General features: G+C 37.7%; 1 protein-coding gene across 2 annotated transcripts in view; it reads right to left on the bottom strand.

The window, feature by feature from the left end:
• Nucleotides 1–11,694, bottom strand: part of SCLT1 (sodium channel and clathrin linker 1) — a 31,479-nt gene extending 19,785 nt beyond the window's left edge. The window contains exons 1-9 of one of the 2 annotated variants that reach the window (XM_021541614.3): nucleotides 10,979–11,694; nucleotides 9,128–9,195; nucleotides 8,421–8,473; nucleotides 7,484–7,553; nucleotides 6,620–6,675; nucleotides 6,145–6,250; nucleotides 5,333–5,455; nucleotides 3,556–3,600; nucleotides 2,057–2,127 (exon numbers count right to left, since the gene is read on the bottom strand). In XM_021541614.3, coding sequence (XP_021397289.3) covers nucleotides 2,057–2,127; nucleotides 3,556–3,600; nucleotides 5,333–5,455; nucleotides 6,145–6,250; nucleotides 6,620–6,675; nucleotides 7,484–7,553; nucleotides 8,421–8,473; nucleotides 9,128–9,181 — 578 coding nt within the window. In that variant the 5' untranslated portion in view covers nucleotides 9,182–9,195; nucleotides 10,979–11,694. The remainder of the gene's footprint in view (nucleotides 1–2,056; nucleotides 2,128–3,555; nucleotides 3,601–5,332; nucleotides 5,456–6,144; nucleotides 6,251–6,619; nucleotides 6,676–7,483; nucleotides 7,554–8,420; nucleotides 8,474–9,127; nucleotides 9,196–10,978) is intronic. The other variant, XM_077783041.2, reaches the window with a different exon arrangement.
• Between the last annotated feature and the right edge of the window lie 5,145 nt (nucleotides 11,695–16,839).

Here is a 16,839-nt window from a genome sequence, read left to right as displayed (position 1 = left end):
AGGAATTAAAACAATCATTATACACTTCTAAAGAACTTAGTTAACGTGCTTTGTAATCCGAATAGGTTTTGTGGGCTGAAGGAGAAAAGGGGAAAAAATAGTTAGTGAATCATGTTCATGACTGGTGGCTCTTCATCCTCAGTAGAAAAGTCTGTTGAAAAAAGCAACCCTCCCACTCCTCTGACTTGGGAACAGAAAGACACAGAGAGCCTTCACCTGGGGTGTAACCCAATTATTCAGCCTGCATATGAGGCTAAATTTAAAAACCAATGACTGGCTCTATCACAAAGGTAAAACACAGCAAGCACGTATTAGATTAGCTCATGCAAACTGCAACACCAACAGTCATGAGAGAAGCTGGAAAATATTTCATACTTCTGACAATCAACTTCAAGCAAATACTTCTTCTAGAAATACTGATTTTGAATTAATGGCATACAAGTCAAGCATACTGTACCAACATGAAAATCTTAAGCAAAATATACATAATAGAAGCAATTTTACAGCAAATACTTTATTTTAGCCCAGTTAATTGGAAAAGTTGATTTGGTTACAATTTCTTTAAGATGCAAAAACTACAACAAAAACATCATTCCTAAACACAGTGTTGGCCCAAAACTTTGACTTTAGTCTATCTGAAACATTGCATCTTTCTCCTACAAGAAGTACTATAAATTCAGGAGGATATTAAATTGCCTCCTACAAAATATTTTAGAAGTGTTGTAAAACAAAGTAAAAACTCAAAAGGCAGCATAAGAAGGGAAAAAGAAGAAAAATGGTCATAAAAATCAGAACACCTTAAGTATTAACAATGCATTTTAACAACCAGGTTCAGTTTCCGGGGTCTGCATTTTACAGGCAACAAATTGATTCTAAAGATACAACTTTTATTCTTTACTGTAAAAGATATCTTTAACCTAATCTTGGCAAGTTATCTCTATTTAAGAGCTTTATGATTCTGAGATGCAGATTCATGCCCTAGCTATGCCAAGTTTCTTAATTTGTGTGTTTTATCCAGGCCATACAAACATAATTTAAACCTCAATTCTCTAACATACAAGTCATTTTTTAAAATCTACTTTTGCATTCCTGACTTAGTACTCTATTACCATAAATCATGTAAAACTGTGGAAAACATCCCAAAGGGTTAGAATTGCCTGCACCATATGCTATATAATCCATGCAGACTACATCTTCATGTTATAGAAGCAACTGGTGAAAATACACCAGACTTCTTGGAGAAACACTGCAGCCCCTTTTAGGGCTAGACAGAGCTGCTGCCATTAACACTGGGAGTAAAACACTGTTTTTAGGGGTGCAAGGACTCTAGGGTGATCTGAGACGAAGGTGAATGTCATCACTGTCTGTAACTAGAGATTGATAATGACTGAATTTGTTGTTTTAATCTCAGTTCATAAATCCACTGTTGAATGATATAAAATTTTAATTTTAGATCAACCATTGCTAGTTAAAAGAGAGAAGAGTTACATTAACTGGCATTGAATAGACTTCAGCTGTGAACAGAAATAATCATGAATTGTGTAATAGGTATTATTTCTCCTTTCTCTTCATATACTTCAGGAATGTAATTAACACTTCTTTTACCTTCAACTTCCACAGAACCTATGGTTTAGAGCTCTTTATTGATAAAGGGTAAAAGCAAATTTTATTTAAAAATTAAGACTTGGAAGCTTGTTTGAACATTCAAATTTCAGAATTGCAATAAGTAACCATGTAACTGGCTTTTGAGCAAACTGTATTCTATGAAAGCCTATCTTCAGAATCAATTGTGATGTGATACAATTTTTTCCCTTTTAAATCAAAGGTCAAATGTTGACTACTTCAGGGAAAAGCTGAACCAAACAACACTAACTGGAAATATGTTACCATAACACTAATGATGTCTATACAAACTTCAGTGGCAGGTACTGAAAGCATTGTAACTATGAGGATAACAATAACTTGCAGTACAAACAAGGCCCATGACACAGCAGCAGGTTAGGAAAAGCTAAAGAAAACATGTTAATTTTTTTTTTTCAATCTGCCTGGTTTATACCTCAGTTGTTTTCGTAGCTGCTCTAGTTCCACATCTTGTTCTGTCACAGTTTTCAGAAACTGCTGATTGGTCTGTGAAATAAAAAGATATTTGTAACATGTTCATTACAGTATTGAAAAGGTTAAATGTGTTACACATGCCTTACACTGAGATAGTAAAAATGACCACAATGGCAGGCAGCATTCAAAATGCACAATATTCTCCTTTTCTCTCCTCTCTCCTATTAATTACTAATGTTTTTCTTGTTTTTTTGACTGTTGCTAAGAGTTGTTTTCAGGCACTTTCTTGTTTCTAAAATATCTATTCTGAGTGCTAACAGTTCATTTCAAGACCACCATAGAGTACTCAAAGTAAAAACCCCATCTTGCCCACATCTATTATTTTTGTTTCATTAATAACAACAAAATACCAGATGAAATTAACTCAGATAATCAATGAGATCTTTCTGCAAATTTCTCTAGTTTAGTACAGTTAAATATTTTAACAACAGCAGTGAACACTCTTGCCTCAGTACTGAATTCTCATTTCCAGAGCATGCATAAATATACTGAACAATTCCAACCTTGGCACATCTAGGAAACACAGCTGTTTCACCACAATAAAAAACATGGCTAATTAACATGTCTCCTCACTTCCTATTTTTCAGTTTGTTAGTTCAAAAAAGGTTCGATGCTTTATCCCATGACATCTTTATGCCTTTGGTAACAGGTGGTGCCAAATATCTTTTGGATAATGCAAACAAATGGATTATCTTTATCTTAAATATTGTCTTAATTCTTTTCTCTGATGTGAGGAAAAATATTTCAGTGATAAAAACACAAATAGACTGTTAGAGTAGGTTAGGAGTCTTTTTGCACTCCCAGTATTCAGAACAAACACCCAAAAATAAATCATACAAGAATCAAAAACAAGTTGCTCAGTCAAAAACCTCACCTCCTCTTTCACCTCAATTTTTCAACAGAAACTACTTGACACTTTCTACTAAAACTGCTCGTCAATTTTGGAAGGCCTAAGCTAAAGCTTATAAACTAAGAAGTCTCCCAGTCTAAGGATGTGGATAAAGCACTGGAAGGTTATTAGAGCTCAGCAAAATGTGCATAGAGGCGACAAAGACACTCAAGACAGCAGTGCCAAAACAGGAATGGATAAAAATATGCCAGAGCTAGCTTATGCAAGAGGGCATAATTTAAAAAAAAGTTTCCTCTGTGAAGACATGTGAGAAGTACACTAGCCACATACTGCAGTTCTGAGTGTAAGCTTACCCCTGAAGTGTAAAAGAAAGAGCTCACATAAAATTAAAAGCTGACCTCTCAACCACATTGACCTGGTGTTTGGAGTACAGGAATAAAGCCATCACTGCTTCCTGGTTGCTGGAGAAGTTTGCAAATTTGAGTGACATCAGGTATGTGTCAAGGTCTTTTTGCTTTGTTTTTGTACTTTGAGGGTCTGCTAGGAAAATAAATAAATTACTAGTTCACTGTTCAGAAGGTTTTACTCACCATGTGCAGTTGGCGAGTCAGCTGCTGAACGCTAGTCCGTTGATCCTAAAAAGAGAATTCAGAACTTCTTATAATAATTATAGTCAGAAAGAGTGAATAATTAGAAAGCTTCATAGTCAACTGAAAACATTTTAAAACTATACATGCAGCAGGAAATTCAGTGTGTCTCCATAGATTTCAGCTAGATTGTTTTTAGCTGTTGACTTCATACCCCATAAAATTAGGTTTACTACTGAACAATTTATCCAATTTTCCCTGGGCCACAAACTGCCTCCTTCCAAAACTCACATGCATTTAATATGAAAACATGAAAGTACACATGTGGTTTTAAAGCATGTACTTTTAAAGCACACAGTGCTTTTAAAGAGACACACAGACTACTACATGTACTACAAGCATTTTTGCTAAGCAAAGTAACAGACATGCACCCATTAATTAAAAAATTCCTGTTATGGACATTTTCATTTGTTCTTTGCCATACAAGGACGTCTTGTGTCCCTAAAAAAAAAATGCTCAGTTAAGGTCTTGAGTCTCTGAATGTGAACTCTTACCATTCTAGGAAAACTAGCATAACTCAGAAAAACCATATGCAGCATGCCAAGTGCCTTCAGAGCAGAGAGAGGACTGAGGTCCCTGAGCTGAAGTATCTTCTAAATGTACTAACAGTCTCAAGGCCAAGAATATGCTAGAAACTTATTCCTGCTTCTCCCTTGCCTTCTACATCCAGTCCTTATGATGTCCCCTCTCCTCCTTGCCTTCTGTCAATTCTACTTGATCTGACTTTTTCTATTTGCTTTTCACAGCTGTTTGCTACTCCTTCATTGAAAACTAAACCTGAAATAAGTTTATTTAACTGGAGAGCAGTTTTCTCTGGGAGACAATTAGCATTTAAGAATAGAAGCCTTGTTCTTGTCATGGTGGCATTAAAATGCACCAAAAATTTACTTACTAATAAGAAATGGAATCTGGAAGCCCTACAACAGCTACCAGTGGCTCTCTATACTCCACTGTATATGTTATTAGTAACTGACAATACAACCAAAAAAAATTTAATATTAGAAACATGAGCAGAAAGCTGGAACCACACAAAGATCAGGGTCTTCTTAACTATTCCTTGAAATCATTAAGAAATAGTACAACAGCTGCACAGACACTTATCCTCTTTCTCAGAAATTATCACATTGCCAAGGTGAACTCAATACCACAAAAAACCAAAAATCAGTAAAAAAATATGTCTGAGGTGAGCTGTAGCTGTGCCCACAAGTCAAATGTGTTTGAAAATGGAGAGAAAATATTAAAAGAATTTGTAGGTTCTCTCTTAGAAATAAACGTAGCAAAGTACATAAATGCATCAAATTTCTATTACTTCTCCACACACTGAGCATCTCTACATAGCTCATCAGAGCAGAACAACTTTTCTAAGAATTTCCTGAAAGGCCTTCCCCAATTCAGCATAAGAAAAACAGGCTGCTAAATGCAAGCTAGCATTAGACAAAGACTAATGAATTTGATTTTTTCACCTGTTTACTTCTCTACTGAATAACAGCAGGAAATGGTGACTACTTTTCCAGCTAGGAGAACAGATAGACTTTCACCTCAGAATTCAGAAATCTTAAGCAACTTTTTCAGATGTTTTACTGTCCTGATGATTACTGACCATGCAATTCAAACACAGGATTATTTATATGCACATGCATATTTTGTGTATGTATGTATTATATATATATATATATAGGTATATGAAAATAAAAAAAGAGCAACAATAAATGAAAATTACATTCTGCTTTTTCCTTTCAGCTATGAGAACGTGTGTTTCAGTCAGGCGCTCCTGGTACTGCTGCTGAAGTCGGTCGTGCTCCTGTGACAACGTCTGCCAGCGCTCAACTGCTTGGTCTTTTTCCTAATTTACAGAACAATATTCTATTACAGCACGTTTGTTTTCATCTGTCATTGTCTAAAAAGACAGGTCTTAATTTCTATTTTGAAGAAAAGCCATTACCTGTACTTTTCTCTGCATATGTTTTTTTTAAATTTAAATTCAAGTGCACAAAAACAGGTGCTTGGAAGTTCAAATTCCACTTCCAATATTTTGCCTTTTTTTTTTTTTTTTTGAAGAGCTCAAACTTTCACAGGTCTTTAGACAGGCCTGCAGTATAGATACTATTCAAGTACCAAAATTCAATTGATATATTGTAATAAACTGAACAAAATTTGCTTGTATTTTTACATTTAGATACTATTTTCTACATCCCGCACTTCCTTCCTCATATCACATTACAATAGTTTTGATTAAAATGACAAGTTACTACAAAAAGCTTGATTGAACAAAATATTTCATGGAGTTGCTGATCATTAACTCGACATACAGATCAAGTCAACCAGGTAAAATTACTGACATAAATTAATATTAAAAAAATATTTTATGAATCTAGGAAAGAAGTTTCTTCAATCTTTGAGTTCAAGAGGGGCTCAAAACAGACTCAAGGAACTCTGAGCAAATGATTTCTAAATCAAGAAATAAAACAACCTCCCCAGTCTACCAAGGCACAACAAGAGAAATAAAACAATAGAAATGTTTATCTCACACACTTGCTTTGCCAGCCGTAGTTCCTCTTGAAGGGTTCTCACTGTGCTTTCATCTGCAGGAAGAGCCTCCAGTTGCTTCTCAAGAGACTCTTTCAACTCTGCATGCAGACTGAAATTCAAAGAACTAAGTTCAGCAAGGTATTTCTTTAAAAGGGATTATTTTAACATCTGAAATATACCGTGCCCTTCACCTGTACATACTACTTCCTTCCAAGTCAAATTTAAATCTATTAAGTTATGATCTATAAACAAAATGGACAGTTTGAAATAGTTTCACATCTAGTTCTTAGTGACATGGCAAAATCTCCTATACCTGGTGTTGTAATCTGTATCAAGCACTTCAAGACATTCTAACATTAGGATCCTGAATTTACTTAGTAGAAGATTTCAAAGATTTCAAGGTCCTAAGTCAAAAAAGCTTTTTAATGTTTAAGAATAATTTGAAACAGTAGTAGCAACATGGCAGTGCAATTTTTACCTTTCATTTTCCTTGGTGACTTCTTCCAATTTTAGCTTCATCTCACCCATTTGTGCCTGAAACAAAAACATTCAAGAGTAAGCACTCATTTAAATTACACAAACTCTGGTACCACTGTCATCCTGTATTTCTGTCTGACACTGTAAAAGTTGGACAATTTAATCCAGCATAATACAGTAAATGAAAGTCAATTGCTTTTTTAAGGCAAGTCAAAAGATTCCACTCAAATTTAATGGCTGCCAAGTTCTGTTACACCTCAGCATTTGGAAGTTATTACAGACATTAAACTTAACCTTTTGAAATTCTCATGGCTCTTACAGATTGATTTTTAATTAACTCAAGCTTTAGGGGTAGAGTGGATAACTCATATGCTGCAAGCATGTGATGAAAGCTTCAGAATTAAATGAGGAGAAACTCCAGTTATATGAAACAAACTGGCTGTTTTGTTTACTAGTGCAAGGAAGCCACAGTGGTTCTGTTGCCTCCTGAAATTGATCAGGCTGCAAGACTATTTGCAAAATCTTTATAATGCACAGATCAAACAAATTAAGTGCATTAAACCAAAAGCAGCGTGTAACTTCTGCATGAAGATCACAAGCAAAAATTGCTTTCTGTGTGCCATAAGTTTTAATATCACTTATGTTTTCAGTCATGTGAAAGGAAGATGGATCCCTTCCACCTCAACCCACAGGATTACACTGCTGCAATTTGGACAATCGCCCAACCTTTTCACAGAAGCTCTCCATTCATCCCCTTGAGGCAGCCTGCAGTCCAGCAGCTTCGTGAAGCACGATAAAAACTAGTGCCCAACATATTCACACCTCTACAAGAAGATCCAGTCTGAAATGTAGGAAATTCCCATACCTGATAAAGCTGCAGCTGTTCTCTCATTTCTTGCACGTTTTTTCCATACTCTGTGATTAGAGCTGACAAGCTAAGAAGTTGAAAAGCATGATCAGAATGAGTTTTGGAAGTGCTGAAATGCTCTGAAAATTAACTAATTTTAAAGAATTCTTAATCTAGAGGTCAGAACAGAACAGTCACTTTTGAGTTCCAAGCTCAACATTCCCCAGAATCAAATAAACAAATTTAATCACTACTTTTAAATAATGATCATTAACAGCAAGGGTCCTACATAAAAGAAATAGAACATATAATGGGACATAATAAATTACTATTAATACAAAATTAATGTTTAATCAATTCGCACAGAATCCCAAATACTAAAAGACTACACTTCATTGTTGCTTTCACATACAATAGTAAAGAGGCCTAAAAGACAATGCAGAACACTGTAGTTCTAGACTTTCTCCCTCCCAATATTTCCATAATTGATAGCAATTCTCTGAAAATTCTATATTAAAACCTAACAAGAAAAGCTAGGTTATTTTTGTAAGAGGAAATTACAGTGATCATTAAACCATCCACTGATAGACAACTCTTAGTTGAAGAGTGTCAAAAAAACATTTTTAAAAACATCCTCCAATCTCAACAGACAGCAGTTACCTGTGTTACCTAGATCAGTGTGATCTTACCAGAACTTTTGTTTATTCTCTCAAAACTTTGACTAGAAATTCCTTCATTCATCTCTCATAGTTTATTTTACAGCTTGTGGAAGCAAAGTCAATAATTCAATTTACTGAATAAACACAATACCACTAAAAACAACTATCACAGTAACACTTCTACAGACACATCTATACAAGACCCAGTTCACCTGGATATTTACACTCCTGTGAGCACATGGCAATTTCCTTCAAATATACTGCAGTATTCCCACTTATCACTTGGAATCAGTTACCTTTGGTCCATTATCCTGGATCCTGATGTGCCATTACCACCAAGGGCATGTTCCTGTAATGGAATGGTGATTTACTCATTAGTAATTGCACATAAATGCATGTGGTTTTAATCTTCTATACGAAACCCGAAACTATCTATACTGTAATCTGTACACAACATGCCACAGAATCACTTCCAGGTTTATGTTCAAAAACCCTCAAATGTTGGCCCAATATGACAAAATAATGATTTTTTTTTTTTTCCTGGACATGCTCTGATCTAAAGCATAATTACATCTGAGGGAAAATCAACTAAATCTTAAAAGAACAATTATGGGTTTGTCGAAGTGCTTGGCTCATTTCCATGCATCTCAGCATCAGGAAAGCAGTGAAGCCCTGCTTCTGCACAAGCTTTCAGACAGGCTTATGGTACCCAGCACAAAAAGCTATCTCAACAGGAGACCAATCTTTTAGAAAAGGGAAGTCTATAAAAGTGAAAAAGTGTGCTGAATTACAAACCAAGGGCTCTTTCAGGGATGAAACTTTCAGAAATTCACTAAAAATACCATAATTCACTGTTAGTGCAGTTTTTTTCAGCTGTTGCTGCGTTGTATGATGGACCCAAACCAGGGCCAGACAACACTGAAGTGAGCTGTGCTCCATATTTGAAAAGATGTTTATCACAAAACAAAATCAAAAAATTCTTACTACTTCCATCTTCACATACCTGCTCAGCAGCAATTCTCAGAAGCTCACTGGCTTCACAGTGTCCAAGTGCCATTTTTAACCTCTGATCTGAAAAACACAATTTTTGAGAATCATGGCTATAACACAGGCCTCTATCTACATAAATGGGACTGGCAGTCAGAAATATGTTTAACAATATAATGCTTCAAGGGCAAAAAATAAAAAAGCTTCTAAAATTCTTCTATTTAGCACAACTGTTTAAAAAAAAGAGGACTTGAAAAAATCTACAAGAACTGTAACAATAATAAAGAGTTACATTTCTTTCACATTCTGTTTTAAGAATTATTTTTGTTCTGTTTTGTAAGAATCTGAGTAAGGCTTTTGTAACTGCAAAGGGTAACAAAGAAGAAAAAAATAAGTGGTGAATGCAATGGCTATATTTTGATTTAAACAACTTCTTGCCCATTTTTCTTGATACACATCCCATTGTCTTTTAATAGTTCTAAACTTCTGCAGGAGGATATAGGAAAAAGACAGTGGGGATAGAAAGGAGGCAACAGCAAAGGAATGGCAGGAAACAGGAAAGCTGCTGCCCTTACAAGCCAAAGGATGTAAATGTGAGATGCCAAAGGTGCAAAAAGGGACAGATTTTAAACATCACTGATAGAAGCTCACTTTCAACAGTAAAGCATTCAATACATTCTGAAAAAAGTTCAGCGTGTATCACAAAAGTATGGAACTGAATGGAGGATTATTATTTGTAGGCCCGGCTACTAATATTTCAAAAAGAATTCAGACAGAACTCAACCTTCTTTACAGCTATATATTTAACACAACACTCTACAACACTCTCTATTGCTTAGAGAATCTCTTTTCAGAGGTACTATACATATGCAGTGTTTTAGAACTTTAATTTCACATTCATGAAGCAAGAGAAACATTAATCCATGTACCAGGCTCAGAGTAGGCCTAAAACAACTTAGGGTTCAGCTGGCATAGAAGCCAACTTCAAATCTTGTCCTGTGAAAACGTAGAAATATTTTTTTTAAAGGATTAAACTCTTTGATAGGAAAGGGAATTCACCATTTCACAGTGAATTTAATCCGAGTTCTACTTAGATTATAAAGATTTACAAAATAAGCCCCAGGCAAAACAAATACATATGAAAAGGCAACATTCCATTATTTGAAAAAAACATATTTTTTCACATCACAGAATAATAAATACTCTTGCAAAGCACAAGAAAGACACAGATTTTTTTGATCCAGAATGACTGTGTTATCTCAGACAGAAACTTTTCTGCTACTGAAATCCTTGGAACCAAAAGCTGGTCTTTCACCTTTGCCACGGCAGGGAACTTGGTACCCAGTGGAATTCTGAGGTTTGAGTGATGGATGCATCGTGCCCTGCTCCTGCTGCCAAGTTCTCCTGCAGCACTAACTGGGGACAGCGACATTCCCTGGGACAAAGCCCATTCCCCATCTCCAACTTACAGGAATAGAAACTCCGCAGAAGCAAATCTGTTTGGCCTGTTACTTTGTTGGTGAGTAATTGACATGTACTCTGATTAGGTCACGTTAAGTCACATTAAACCCAGCAAGCAACACTTAATTAAAAATACCGATTTTAGTCCATAGAGCAAATTTCACGAATAACGAGAAAGAGAGCTTCCCAAAGCGTAGGGAACGCCGTGATTTCATAACTAAAGAGCCATTCATAAGAAAAAGCATGTGCTTTTAGCCATCACCCTCATTAGCAGCTTTCAATTGCTGGTGTTTAGCTAACTAAAAGCAGTAACTAAAAGCACTACCCACGCTGCTCCTCACTGGGAAAGCTACGGAACACAAACCTCCAGCGCTACCGAATATAAACTCTCACTACCAGCACTCACCCGGCCGCGCTTTCCCCAGATAAACTCCACGGGGGGAAGAGCCGCTTGTCCGGCTGGAGCAAAGGGAAGGAAAAGGGAAAAGGGAAAGGGGGAGGGAAAGGGGAAGGAAAAGGGGAAGGAAAAGGGGAAGGAAAAGGGGAAGGAAAAGGGGAAGGGAAGGGAAGGGAAGGGAAGGGAAGGGAAGGGAAGGGAAGGGAAGGGAAGGGGAGAGAAGGGAAGGGGAAGGGGAAGGGGAAAGGGGAAGGGGAAGGGAAAGGGAAGGAAGGGAAAGGGAAGGGAAAGGGAAGGAAAAGGGAAGGGAAAGGGAAGGGAAAGGAAAGGGAAGGAAGGGAAAGGGAAGGGAAAGGGAAGGAAGGGAAAGGGAAGGGAAAAGGAAGGGAAAGGGAAGGGAAAAGGAAGGAAAAGGGAAGGGAAAGGGAAGGAAAAGGGAAAGGAAAGGGAAGGGAAAGGGAAGGAAAAGGGAAAGGAAAGGGAAGGGAAAGGGAAGGAAAAGGGAAGGGAAAGGGAAGGGAAAGGGAAAGGAAAGGGAAGGAAGGGAAGGCGGAGCCGCGCCGCAGGAGCAGAGGCGGCAGCAGCCGCTCGCCGGGGCGGGACGCGCTCCCTCAGCCGCCGGCGCCCCGGGGCGGGGGCCGCGGCGAGAGCCGCCCCTCCGCTCCCTGCCCAGAGCCCGGTGCCCGGCCAGGAGCAGCCCCGGGCCCGGCACAGCCACAGCCGCCCGGGGCCCGCGGAGCCGCCTCAGAACGGCCGAGAGCCGGGCCGGCCCCGCCGCTGCCTCCGGCCCGCCCCGTGACGTGGAGCGGACATGGCGCGGCCTCCGTGAGGGAAGCGCCTCGCTGAACTTCCCCGGGGGCTGCGGGGAGCGGAGGTGCCTGCGCTCCTTGTGCCTCAAACATTAAAAGATTTTCCCCCCGGTCTGTTTTTCTGATGTTACCAAATCCTCTAAATTCATGTAGTTTTGTTTATCTGTCCTCTTGATAAATGTTTCTGGGGGTTTTGGAAGGTATTTACGTAGACGTGTGATTGAAAAGCTTAATAAGACTTGCTGTATACATTTCTAAGCAACTACAGCATTTTGCTTTATATTCTTAAATCAGTTTCAGAGCTTTGATTCAATTGCGCTCTCCAATTGTTTTCCAAAGGGCGTAATAAGAGAAAAAAAAAATAACCATTTTTACAACGAAATTTCAAACTAATAAAATCCTTAAAGTAAATTTCATTCTGTAAATGAGGACTAGTAAGAGGAAGGTCATAACAAGTTACATCATCTGAGTTTAACCATCCCCTTAGCACACTGATCTAAAACAGGAAAAGGGTATGAAAAACCGCAGAGGTGTCTTCTGAAAAGGTATATGCACATTTCACATACTTCTTGTTCTGTGTCTTTCTTCTAAACAGTGATTAAAACAGCTCCCTGTAACAAATTCATGAACAAATCTGATAAAACATGTCTTTGAGTAAACGGTGAACCTAACCTGACAACTCAGATAACTAGTTTGTCAGTTAACCTAACCACACCATTCTTTTCTCCTGTATCTGGTTTATTTTCTCCAGAATTAACTCAGTACTTTCTCCCCCATCGTGCTTTACAAACAACCTCCCTATCTGCTTTTTGTGCCCTATGAAGCCAAGAGGAGTAGTGATGCACAGGAGCACTGAAACTCCAATGTCTGGTCAGCTAAATCTGGATGGTGCTCTTTAGGAACAGCAGAATTATTTTCTAACTGCAAAAACTGTTATAATACCACTTATTTAAACTTGATTTCCTGTTCACTTGTGAATTGATTATTTGACCTTAAATTGTTATGATTTTTTTGACCGTAAAGCCAATTCTGATTTGCTGAGTTGATGCAGTAGAAAATACTTATATTTACATTGTTCAGCTGTTCACAGATAAAGTTGCATAATTTAATAGCCAATGGACATACTGAGTTCTGACTGGCTTGTTAAAATGTTTTTTAATAAAGATGCACCCTTCGTTCATCCACCTTTGTCATTTATACATCCAGCTGTGAAGCTCTCCAGCTTTGCAGTGTTATTTACTAGGATAATTGAATACCATAACTTCCCAAATTTTGTGTACATGACCAATCAATATGCAGATTTTATAACCATAATTTTACACACAGATAATCTGTTAATTGGGCTGCATGCTAAGCTGAGGAAAGCAACACAGCAAATTGTTTTTGCTTTTTGATAGTTTCTGCCATGTCAAGCTCTCATTCTGTCCTTTTGTAATGAGTGTATCTCTCATGGGAGGGAATCTGACAGACAGAAAGAGTCACACAGACAAACATACAAAACAATCCACTGTTTAGCATAGAAGTTTCATATTTTGCTTGCTTTGTCTGTCACCTAAGGTTGTGAAAGGTATTCTAGTTCTTTGAGTTTATATTCTGCCACTGATTTTTAGCTGAGGGACACAAAGATATATGTGTTATGTATGTTTGCATATTTATGTGTTTATATATACATATAGCTATAAAAGCACATAAATACACATGTGGGGGTATGGGGGTGTATGTATATGTAATACTATTGATTGTTTAATCTATAGTATCTTTTGTCCTCAAGCCACACACCTAGAAGTCACCTAAATTTTCATTTTTTCTGAAGATAATTCAGCTTGAAATATTTTTTTTAAATCTAGATTAAGAGCAAATAATTTAAATGGAAGTTTTGACAGGACCACACTTATAAGGTTTTGAAGTATTACAAGACTACGAAAAATTGCTACTCTGTCATCTGACTTTTTAGTCCTTATCTAAGACATAAACCACGTTTGTTTGATGTTTTGTTTGATTTTTTATCATAAAAGGAGTAGGTGCTTTATCAATAGACTTTGTTTTAATTTAATACTGCCTTGATTATTCCCTACACGAATCCAATTTTTATTTCTACTGTCTAGAGTGGGAAAATATGAAAAAGAGTTCCCCACATCAAATCCATCCGCATCATCTCAGAGGCTACCTTCAGTAGCTTAAACATGACTAAACCCCTCCCACTGTTACACTGGAAAGAGTCTTGATGACTTAAAAAAAAACCCTTGTCATTCTCACTCCATTTAAATGTATCACTTTTAATAGCAAAACAAGTAGAGAAATTCTAATGTGAACTCAGGACCCTTTTCTAGGGACAATTCCATTGCCATGGAATTTTAACATACTTTTTTATTTCTGTTTATGTATATATGTATTCTATACACTATGTTTTTACCTTTACAGAAGTTTCACAGCCCTCCATGAACTAAACCTGAAGATGAAAAATCACCTGAAAAAAATGAGAAAAAATACGAAGAATCAGTTAGTATATTAGAATAAAAACTCTAAATGCTACTAATCTACATTGAAAAATGCCAATCACTTCCATTTTCATGTTCTGCTAGCACAAAGGCATGAAATATCCCAGGTTTCTAAAGCATGGATTTGTCACTATTTTATGAATGTCTGTAAATTAGTCTAGAGCAGACCAGTTAGTACCTTACAGCAATAATCCAAAATTGGTTTGAAGAAGTGCTTTGTAATACAGTCCAGTTTTGGAACTCTTGTTCTACCTTATCAATAATTGTATATATATAAATTACCTTCTTTGCAAACAACAGTCATTCTCAAGTATATTTCTCACTGTTTTATTTAATGTAATTTTGTGGCAGATTAGGTTCTAATCTTAAGAGGCAGTCAATGTGTGTGGGGGGGAAGATATCTGTGTAATTGAAGTACAATCCTTAAGTGCCACTGTAAAAAGAGAACTCTGTGTCCGGGGGTCCATCTATACTTACCTTTTAGTAATTCCATCTCAAATCTACTTACTTACACAATAAAATATGTTTGTTTTGTTCTTTTTTTCCTCTGTGCTATCTTAACTAGTTCATTTCTGAACATTGAAAAGCTGACAGAATCGGATTTTAAGGGATGCAGATAGAATCGTTACTTTGAGGATTCAAGCAAAAAAATGTGCAGGTGGTACTGAGTTACAGTTTCATAGCTTGGATGGCAGCCATGGGAAGTCGGTTTCATCCCTTGTGTTTGTGCTGATCTCAACAGGATGAAATACACTTCAAAAGGTAAAGCCCTATTTTGTCCCCTACAGTTGGCCTTTGATCACTCCATCAGGGATGATTGATTGGAGTCAGCTCTGTCACTCATGGATTCTTTCAGTTTCTCCTTAGTCACATACTCTATGACAAAAAAGCAGAAAAGAAAGGGAGGAGAAAAGAGAATGTTTCTCTTTTTTGTGTGTATGTCATTATTGGTCTAATTTAAGAATTTATATGCCATATCTTTTTGAGATGCAAATCTTTCAAGAATGGCTGGAATAGTAAACTGCCTGATGCAATGCTATCTGTCCCTAGCAAGGAGTGTTTTAAGCATTTGTAACTTGTAAACTTCCACCTTTGTCTTAATACACACCTCAGCACATTTTTTACTAGATTTAAAGTAGTTATAATAATTTACTTTTTCTTGCTTTGTATCAGTTTAAAAGCAAATAGACAAATCTTTGGACTAGTTGACTAGTGATGCTCTGTCTTCAGTTTTAGCATTTAAGATTTTACCTCTCCTTCAACAGTCTCCTTCAATACCTGCCTTTTCCTTGCTGATATGAGTAATCTTTCACCCTGACACTTTGTATGTGCTCTCTACTCAAAGATAGATAGTTACAGTTTCTCTGCCTTGAGAAAATACAATTTTAAAAAGAAAAAAAACCTCATGAGCTGACCAAATGATGACAAAGTACGGTTTAAGATTATCCATGTTAAGAGTCAAAAGACATGAAATTGTGGCTACAAAATTAATCAGGAAGGAGATGTGGCTCTTTGCATTTGATCCTAAATCTTGCTGAAGACAGCTTTCTTTCAAAATTTTCAGTGAGCAAGAGATTTGGGATCTTGTAATATCTACAGCTGGCATTAATTTCTAGTGATGCCAAAAGCAACATATCTTTGCATGTGACAGACCTTAACTGAGAAGGTCACTGGAACTCTTTTTCAGTCACCTGACAAGAAAGGATCTGCGCTGCGCAGTGGTTGAAGCCCTCCAGCAGGACAAAAGCCAATGAGCACAATGCTTCCTGTAGCTTTAGAAAGAAGCCTTTGTCAGCAGGATCCCCTTTATCAGGCAGCCTGGAGTAGATACTAACCACAGGGCTCCTTGGCTGCCTTGGTTACTGATTCTTACCTACAGGCTTTGGACTTGCTCGTGGCTGTTCTTCAAACACAGCTCCTCACGTGGAATCCACTTCTTGATGTAGAGGGCAATCCCTCCATCTCCTTCAGCCCCTGTATCTTCTGAACAGGCTGTAGCTATCAGTAGTGACACTCCAGTCATGGGATTCGTTCCACCAAATTCCAGTAGTGCAACAGGGTCATAACTTTCCTGCAACACAGCAGCTCCGGCTTCTCGCCCATGCTGCATGTGTTGATTGAAGGCACCTCAGCCTGCCTGTCAGTCATGTCACCTTCTCAGAGGAACACCCCTTTTCTTCCTTTGAGATAATTTTCTGGTGTTTTCCTTATCAGCTTTTATTACCTTGTCTTTCCTGACAAAGCCAACCCTAGACTTGCCTTGGCCTCTTACCACTCCCTGGCACTTCATTGCCTTGCATGCCCGTCTTCCTGCCTTGTCTTGCTTTCAACTTTTGTCCCTGGCTTTGCTTACCTTTGTCTACCATTCCTTTGCCTTGCTTTGCCTTTTCCCATCCCAGCCTTGCATTTCCTTACTTACACCTCTATGTCCTTCCCTTCCTACCACTCTGTTGTCTTGCTTTGCCATAGACGGACTCGGCGCCTCGATTTTCCTGCCCTTTTTTGCCGTCATCTTGGGAAGCTCCAGCGCGTCCCGAGCCGCTCGGCGGGGCTGCAGTGCCGC

Source organism: Lonchura striata, chromosome 4 (assembly GCF_050655825.1).
Source record: "Lonchura striata isolate lonStrDom1 chromosome 4, ASM5065582v1, whole genome shotgun sequence".
Lineage (NCBI taxonomy): Eukaryota > Metazoa > Chordata > Aves > Passeriformes > Estrildidae > Lonchura > Lonchura striata.
Note: the sequence above shows the minus strand (reverse complement) of the source record. Positions and strands in the feature narration are given on the sequence as shown.